Source organism: Melanotaenia boesemani, chromosome 9 (assembly GCF_017639745.1).
Source record: "Melanotaenia boesemani isolate fMelBoe1 chromosome 9, fMelBoe1.pri, whole genome shotgun sequence".
Classification (NCBI taxonomy): domain Eukaryota; kingdom Metazoa; phylum Chordata; class Actinopteri; order Atheriniformes; family Melanotaeniidae; genus Melanotaenia; species Melanotaenia boesemani.
In genome coordinates this window covers 6,994,498-7,003,875 of record NC_055690.1, presented here as the reverse complement: position 1 = coordinate 7,003,875, position 9,378 = coordinate 6,994,498, and the positions used below count along the sequence as shown (strand labels likewise).

The window sequence follows — 9,378 nt, the reverse complement described above, 5'->3', positions numbered from 1 at the left end:
CTCCACGCTCATGCAGTAAACAAAACGCCGTGCGACGTCATGACGTCATCACGTGGGCTGTTCACATTTTCCCTTTTGATCATATTTCCCGTTTATCAAGAAGGGAACTTGACAGGAATTAACAGTTGTTTTCCCTTACGGCTTGCAACAGAAATAAAGATATTTCTGTGCTCTTTCATTTGTATTGATTACTCTATGTAAACAGAAGATAGATAGCTAAGTCTCTTGGCCCACTTACCTCATTTGTTAAGCCCTTGGTTAGGAACCTTGGTGTAATTCTTGACCCTGCTTTGTCTTTAGATGCTCATATAAAATTGCTTGTTTGCTCTTGTTTTTATCATATCAAAAACAATGCCTAGCTGAGTCCAATTGTTTCACCATCTGAGATGGAGATAATAGTTCATGCCTTCATCTCATCTAGACTTGATTATTGTAATTCCATTTTCACATGCTTAAGCAAAAAATCTCTTGACCATCTCCAAGTTGTTCAGACCACTGCTGCAAGGCTGATAACAAAATCCTCTAAATTCATTCATGTTACTCCATTACTAATCCAGCTGCACTGACTTCCCATTTATCACAGAGTGCATCTTGAAATTCTGATTTTAACTTATTGAGCCCTACATTACCAAGCACCTGAATATATCAAAGACCTTCTACAGCCCTACGTGCCCAGCAGGCCCCTGAGATCAAGTGATCAAGGTCTGCTGGTTGTTAAGCAAAAACGGCTGAAAACCAAAGGTGACAGCGCTTTTGCAGCAGTGGCTCCTTCCTTCTGGAACTCATCTCCTCTCAGCCTAAGATCTGCGGACTTAGCGATCTCTTTTTAAAGGCAGCTAAAAATCTTTTTAAACTTGCTTTTACTTAGTTGTATTTGTTTTTATGTTCTCTGTGTTAATGTGTTGTTTTGTGTTTTGTGTTAAGCACTTTGTGATTTTTATCTTGAAAGGTGCTGTATAAATAAACATTTACTTAATTACTTTACTTACTTACACAGCGAACTCTAAGATTAGGTCCTTCAGTGTTTGCAGCAAAAAGTTGCTTATCATCTATATATCTGTGTCAGAGAGTGCATTTTGCTTTACAGCCACTGTTGGAGCAGCAGTATAATAACTATTGACTCAAAGAAGGTGGCTAAAGTCACACCTTCTAAACTAAAAAGTGCTTAAAATAATCCCGCTAGCGCTAATAATCGCTCCTCTCTACTGTTATAGTCCTTATATAATGAATTTTTATAATGGTTGTTAGTGTTTTTTTTTTGCTTTTGTTCCGTAATATAGTACAACAATATATATAGTTTTATTTTCAATTCAATAAAAAGGGTGGATACAAATGGACATGGCTTGTATTTGTTATCTCTCTGCAGCAAGCAATAGTAAACGGTTTCAAAGTACTCTCACAAAAATGAAATTTTGGATCCAGTTGGTCATCTTTTCCAGAATCTCTGTACATTGTGTACTCTTTCTTCTTCAGTGACACAAAACTGACAACAAACAACAATATTTTGTTTTCATTCTCAAAGCTTTCCCATACAAATCTCATCTCCCTCTCATATTTTGTCATCTTTCCAATCCCTTTATTATTTATTTATTTTTAGTGTGTGTGTGAGCAGTTATACTAATTCAACATAACTCTATTAAGATATATGAGCCAAAACTATATTTTAAAGTACAAACTTAATGAGTATTGATGCATATCATTTTGTTTGATGGTGCCATGTAAATGTATAAATAACATAAAGTAGTAATAAACTACTAAATATGTCTTATATTAACACAGACCCTGTTTTTTCCTCCTAATTAATCAACTCATTAAAGTTTGGCAATTCGAGCTTCTGCCTGCATTCTGCATTGAGATCTGCTGTTGGCTGCAAGAACTCCTCTCTATCAATAGGTGGTGCTGTCCACAACCTGGTAACAGTGTTATTAACTGGAACAGGTTAAAAATGCAGCATCATATGAAATCACTGCTTATGTCTTGTTTAAATTATTTTGTGTTAAATTAAATTTATTTGTGATTAGGTATTATATTGTGTTGTAATAATTGCACACTGTATAAATGAAATAGCTTTTTCTTGATTCCTTTATTTTTCCAAAGTAAAATGTGAAAAACAACCCTTTTAAAAACTGAGTTAATTTGTGTATGCCCTTTTTTTCTTCTTGTCTTCCTCATCCTTATTCTGTTTAGTCTTTTTCTTGTTATCATTGTTGTATATTTGTCTTTTATGCCCTAAATTTAAGCACATAGCATGTTTACTGAGGGATCTCTGGAAATGTCAAGGACAATTCTTTACCAATGGCTAAGGGAACATCAGCAGAACCAGGTTTAAGGCATAATCAAATACGGCTATCTATGTGATGTCCTATATTAAAAGAAAAATCATGAAAGCCACAATGGCCCCAACTGGTCTGGACGTCACTGTGGTATTGCAGTGTCTGCTAAACGACGGATACTGCAATACTGCTTCATTTTTATTTATTTATTTATGTATTTATTATTATTATTATTATTATTATTATTATTATCATTATGTATAAAAATTAAAAGTGATACTTGTTCAGTGCTGTAATAGAGTAATATCAGGAGTTTTTCTTGGCTTGATTATCTTACTCTGTCATTGTGATGTTAGCGTGTTCTACACCTTTAAAGCGTCATGAGTCCCTATAATCATACATAGCGCAGCAGTTTTGTAAGGAATCACTGAATCATGGGAACCACAGTGATAATGCGCACTTCTGTCACCTTGGCAACCACAATACGTTGCTGTGGATGAAGTAATTTGTTACGCTGATCGTTGCCATGGTTACAACCTAGAGAGGGCGCTGCGGAGGAGCGTTCTACGTAAAATGACGCAGGGCGGGGGCGTGCCCGCGATGCGCGCTGCGCAAGGCTGCTTGTTGTTCCCGCAGAGAGGCGAGAAGATGGCGGCCGTGTCTAGCGGAGGTGCTGCTGGGTCCGCTGCGGCCGGGATTACGCACCCTCCACGACAGACCCACGTAGTTATGGGCCCTCCGAACCGAGCCCAGCCGTCCTCCGGGATCAGCCCTTCAGGTCATACCAGCACGGCCAGTGGGTGCATCACCAATCCTGGCCACACTTCGGCCACCAGGCCCCCCCCTGCCCGTGTGGGCCACTACGAAATCGAGCGGACCATCGGCAAGGGAAATTTCGCGGTTGTTAAACTAGCCACACACACCATTACTAAAGCAAAGGTAAGCGGACTGGTGTCTGGACGTTTGAGGTGCACAAATAGAAGCTGTCACTTATTTGTTTTAAGCCTTTTCGATTATGTACACGGTAAAACGCTGGGGCCTCTGCTCCGGAGAGACAACAGTCAGCCCGCTTTGGTGGCACGGTTGCTGTGTACCAGGTCCGTTCGACACGGGACTTCACCTTCAGCTGTTGCGTTAAATTAGCTCTTTTGGATATCAGCTCATGGTATTTAAAAATAATATATAAATAAACAAAATAAATAAATAAACACCTAAAGGGCCCGAGGTATAAGTGTGAAAGAGCGCAGAGGACGGAGAGAAGGGTATTGACGAAGATGAAAAAGAGGAGACAGCGATCTCGTTTAAGCTAGCTTAGCTAACTAATTAGCAAATTGGCAGTGTTTCGGCATTGGTAAGATAGATAAGGCACAAGGCAAATAAGTTTAGATAACTCCATTGATTAACTTTAAGCTTATCATTAGCCTCCAAAGTTGGTGTGAAGGTAGTGTCGATCTTCTTGAAAATGTATCACGAAATACGACCGAAAACTATGGCAGAGGCAAAGAAGACTGACAGAAAATTTTCCTTACCTAGTTGCTTACCTAGTTGTGAATTACATATATACTTGCTACTTTTCAGAGGGTGTTACAAAGTTAATTACGTATTTTTTGTGTTGAGACTCAACTGGTTTGTCAGAGCTACACTTCATCTTTGCGCATCAGGTTTTGTGGCATTTAGATGTCCTTGCTAATAAGTTAGATGACATTTTAATGACTTCTCCATACAAAGAGACACATTCACATGGGGGAAACCAGTGGGTTTATTACTACCGCCACAAGATTTAAGTTTATATACATCCTTTATCAAAATGATTGACAGCATTGACGGAACGTCCTTTTGTAAACAAACTCTCGTCATGGATAAAATCCCCTTTCAGGGGCCGCTTCCCTGCATTGAAGTTGGCTGCAAGTAATTCCTTTCGCTTTTTAAGTTGATTCTGTATATGTGTGGCAAAGAAACCATTTATTTCGAGAGGACGATTGGGGCATTTTAGACAAGGGGAGTTCAAACCTGCTCCTTCTGAGGCTTTCCTATGATACTGTCGTCATTGTGCCTCTGGTTTGTATGGTTGCACTAAAACACCCCCTCAAAAGACAAATAAGAATATCTGTTTGAGAAGCATCAGTTTTTGTTGTCTGTGTCTGACTATTGCATGACTGCTGTTATCAGTACCTCATCTCTTATAGTGTTTGTCCTGCTGAACTCTTGGAGCCAATAGGATTAACTGAAGCCTGCAATGTTGTCTGCAATATACTTTATTTTTTGCCCAATAAGTAACCTTTAAGTCAAATAGCATAAATAGAGACGTGCTGCTTAGTGTTCTGATGTACCTCTGTGTCCTTGTTGACATACACACAGACAGGCAGGCACAGATCATTTGGATGCTTTGCCCCACATGACCGACAGAACCTTCAGTTTAGTTTCGTGGGGCCGAAATAAACTTGGATCAGTGAGTCATGGAGGGGTTTTCATCTCTGGGAAGGATGCTACTAGAGGGACTTGAGCTGTGTTATGACTGTAGTGTAATTTAAAGACTAGCTAGTGTGATAGAAGTGTTTTCAGTCTCTTATAAGAGCAGTGCAAAGGTAATAGCAGACCATATTGTTTTTGCTAGTCTGGATGTGTGTCTGTCTGCGCCTGAGAGGCGGGCAAAGGACGGAATGACAGAATGAAAGGGAGGCCTTGTTTGTTGACGGTAGTTACAGACAGACTGAGTCAGCTCATGATTTACATGAACATTCACAAGTGTTTCAGCATGCCCAGTTGCTCATGAATATCAGAAGAATAAGAGTGTGCTTCACCATGCCTGTGGATATCATGAATATGGATATGATGATCAGTCATCAGATGAAATGTGCTGCGGAGCCTAATTTTATGGCCCAGGTTTTATAACGATCCAATGAGAAATGCTGATCAGTCAAAAATAGCCCAACTGCTCTCTACGTTGTTAAATGGAGGTGGACGCTATCCTGCAGTGGAGTCACACAGAAGAGGACCTGGCTTTTATGCATGATAGCTTGGAAACCTACAAACGAATGGTCACTTTTCAGTGTCTCATTTCCATTCTGTTAAACAACAGGCAAAGTTTATTTCCCCAAAGCGCTCAACTGTTTCAGCTAAGGCTTTTGTTAACTCTTGGCAAACGGGGGCTATTGCTGCATTGGTTATCTACCCAAAGGCAGATGCACAGCCTGCATCTTCAGTGGCAGACGTAGTGTGCTGCATGTGAATGTTGTAATAATAAAAGTTCATCTCAGTCAAAGGTCCAGTTAGTACAAGAGCAATGTTACTGTCACTGTAGATACAGTTGTAAAAAGTCACTTTTTGTGTTATAACTATTTATTAAAAAATCATTGTGATCGTGACCCTTCGGCAAGGGTTGAGTGTTTTTCTTTATTAATTGCCCATTCTTGACTATATCTAGTCAATTTATCCAGTGCAGGGTTTAACATTAACAGGTGCTTGCTTGGCCAACTCTAATTGGGACTGTGAAATGTCCCGTACTGTTGACTAATTAGGCAATGAGAAAACAGAAATGAAAAATGTATTTTAAAATATGACATTTGCTTAGCTAAATTAGCTATAAATGGGGGTCAAATTTAGTGATTAATTAGATTTTGTCACAGCACCAGCTTGTTAATCAGCAGATCTCACAATTAATTAATTGTGATCCAGTTACTGCTGGTAAGGTCCATCTTTGGTCCCTTTTCCTTCCCTCTATCATTTGACTTTTTAGCCAAACAATACGCAGTTTAATCAGGCAACAGTTGTTGTAAATGGAGGTAATGGGAGAGCATTATTTACACAATGTTGCTCTTGTCCCAAGTCTTTTGACTAATCAGACCCTGATCATAATTTGTGGACCAATCAAGGGTCTGGTCTCCTGATGGTGAGGGTTTAAAGTTTCAAACATACAGTGCTAGCCGCTGGCTAAATAAAATGTTCTTGTCACATAAGTTAGATGAAGTTTGTGAGGGCAGTAATAAAACTAAACAAATCTGTGAAAAACGGAATGAAAATAAAGGGAAGTGGTGGATAAAATCCCTACTGAGTTCACTGGTAATGTTTCCTGGAGTCCGCATAATCAGTAGAACAACCCAACATTGTCTGGTAATTATCTGGAAATCCTAAAAAAGTAGATGTAGAAGTTTTAATAAATTCAGTTACCGAGTTACCTCAGGACTTTGATCATTGTAAAGTTTGCATTATGCCAGCACGGTAGTGTGAAAGAGGCACACTCGAGTAAAAAAATATTTTATAAACTTAGGTATATGATGAGCTAAGACTGACATGATAACTGAACCTGTCAGCCGCTCACCAATACGCTTTACTGGTTTCATGCACTGGAACAAGTCATAACAGACTGCTTCACCATTTAACACTAATGTTGTTATTGAACATATTCAGCTGAGCCGATGGTTTCAGTTCTTTTCAGTTTTTAGTGTGGTAGTTTCATTAGTTTATCAGTATGTTTTTAATAGTTCAACTTATAGTTTTCACCAACTAGCTTTCATAGAAAATGACTCATCACTTAAGTTTAAATCAGGTAAGATCCACTTTATTCAGCTGGCATTTGTATCAGTGTTTATGCTGTCAGCTAAAATATATATTTTTTTTTATAGTGTACGATAAATCAAAGTAATTTGTATAATTATTGACTAGATCCCTATTGACTTATTAAAATTAGTCCTTGTTTTACTGGTTTGGCTTCTGTGCAAGGAAAACATAATCAGCTGGACAAATGGCTTAAAAAGCTTAATTTAAATTCTTGTAGATAAAAAAAGAGTAAACATTTAAAACAATTTGTTTGGCTCAAAACAAAATATTGACTCTTGAGTTATGTCTCAGTGTGCTTTAAATGAAATAAAATTAACATTAGGGCCACTTCAGTAGCAAACGGCCACAGCCTTTTGCATATCCATTCAACTGCCACTGTCAGGCTTCTTTGTATGCAAAGTTGATTACATCAGGATCAGTAAAACCTTCAATATTCCACCTCTAACATTTGCCGAAATAGTTTCTTGTTAACTTGTCATGTAACAGGTCTGGTCCTAGCTGGTTTGTAGGTAAAGGGTCAGGTCTTATATTCACTGATGGTGGTGAGGCAAACAGCTGTGATGCAACCAAAGTGTGGCAGATTTCTGTTTGCTTCAAATACTCACAATCTCCATTTTCCTTTGGGACATGTGGCGAAACATAAAAATGGTAATTGTGTTTGATTGCTGTTACATTATGTACATGCACACTAGTGTAGTATGATCAAGAACACATCATCAGCACACTTGTATGAAGTTGCAGAAATCCTGCAGCAACATGATCTGTGCTTGCGATTAAAAATCACAACTCTGTGCCATCATCATTCAGTGCTGCCTGTTGTCAGAGGCGATTATGTGTTGCCAAGGCTCCTAGTTGGAGAAAGGTCGTTCCATTGAAGTCTTTGTGGTTGCCATGGTTTCAGTCGTGATGGCGGTTATGCCAGACCCCAACCAACAATTCTGAATGGAAGTTGCTTAGGACTGGCAAGGCTTTTTTTTGTCAGGTTGTTTCCCACTTCAGTGTCGCAGGCATGATGGATCTTGGCTCCTCTTTGTCATTTAAATCGTTGCTTAGTGTCATGATGGGTAAACTGGCACCATGTGACATGTTCTGACCTATTTGTGTTAAAGAGGAAGAAAACCTTTACCACCTCTCTTCTTCATGTAGTCTTCCATTCCCTCACAAGTTTTTTTTGTAAGAAAAGGACAAGCAAAAGGAAGAGGGCAGGCATTAGGTAACAAGTCTAATGTACTGAGTAATAATTTCACTTACTCCCTCAGATTTGTTCTCATGCAGCTCTCAGACACAGAGCAGCCCCTCTCTGTTCCTCAAAGCTACACACACATATGGCCAAATGTGATTTAATTTGGCTGAGTAATTTGACAAAAGCCAAGTTTCTGCTTGACATATCTTCCTGCCCTCTAGTCATCTTCCATTTCGTCTCAGTAGGTAGAATCTACAGCCTTGTGACTTCAAAAGGGGAAGAGCACATCTGTGTCTCAGTACATGACATGATGGAGGGCAATGCTGGCTTTGTCAAGATAATCGTATTGTGTTCCTCACGAACCACATCAGCACCTTTGTCTCTACTGCTGGACCGATGCCAACAGATTTGTGTATCTGTGAATGTATGTGTTCATGTGATTTTTAACATGGCAGCACAATCCGTTACAATAAAAACCTGTAATGATGCTATCAGCCATTTAATGTAATTAAAAGACTCCATTAAAAGTCTTCATAGATCCACCGACTGGTGTGTCATTTAGCTGAGCTTACTGGATGAAAAAAGCTGGATGAAGCTTTTTGTCCTTGATTGTCCAGTAATGATAATAGCCCAGCTAAAGCAAATTTCTTCATCTACAAAACATGTTGACAAGGGTTAGAGAGGGGAAAACTCTAATCTGACATTCCAAGTGGTTTGTTTGTTGACTCAGATAAGGGCCCACTCTTTACAAAAAAAAAAAAAAAAAAAAAACAAAAACAAAAAAAAAAATCCTTACAGACAGTTGATTAGAGGAAGCTACTATTACTGTCTGTCACAGGCAAGCTAGTTCGTAAAGTCAAGCTCTGCTGTTTTTGATGCTCTTTCAATCATTTAATAGTCTCCTTTTCTATTATGTCATAACTGACATTATACGTGTCTATAACAGCCACTTTAGTTGTCTCTTATTGTTGACTCTTGTTGCATCTAAAGCTTGCCTGTAGCTGCCACTGTAAAACACTGATTAGTCTGACTCTGCTCTCTGCAGTCACCAAAAATAGCTCAGGACCTGGTTAGATGAATTGTCTCGTCATCATGAATGATCTCACGAGGATTCAGCTGCCTCACAAAGGAACCTGAACTGTACAGCTGATTGCATGTCATACTGATTAAGTGTGTCATGATGTGCTACAGTGAGTGAGGAAGTATAGAGAAAACCCAGACAAGTTTAATGTTCAAGATTTGTTTGATGAAGCAGCATGCAGATGTTTTTTGAGCATCTGAAAGGAAGGAAGATAATTCTACCGTGTTTGCGTGGGCGATGTTCTGCACCAGTAGGAAGATTATCTTTGTAGCTTGTCTCTTTGA

General features: G+C 39.0%; 1 protein-coding gene across 5 annotated transcripts in view; it reads left to right on the top strand.

Annotated features, from left to right (window-relative positions):
• The first annotated feature begins 2,886 nt into the window (after positions 1 to 2,886).
• Positions 2,887 to 9,378, top strand: part of sik3 (SIK family kinase 3) — a 39,127-nt gene continuing 32,635 nt past the window's right edge. For 3 of the 5 annotated variants that reach the window (XM_041994527.1, XM_041994529.1, XM_041994526.1), the window contains exon 1: positions 2,887 to 3,212. In XM_041994527.1, the coding sequence (XP_041850461.1) occupies positions 2,922 to 3,212 (291 nt within the window). In that variant the 5' untranslated portion in view covers positions 2,887 to 2,921. The remainder of the gene's footprint in view (positions 3,213 to 9,378) is intronic. The other 2 variants (XM_041994530.1, XM_041994531.1) reach the window with 1 other exon arrangement.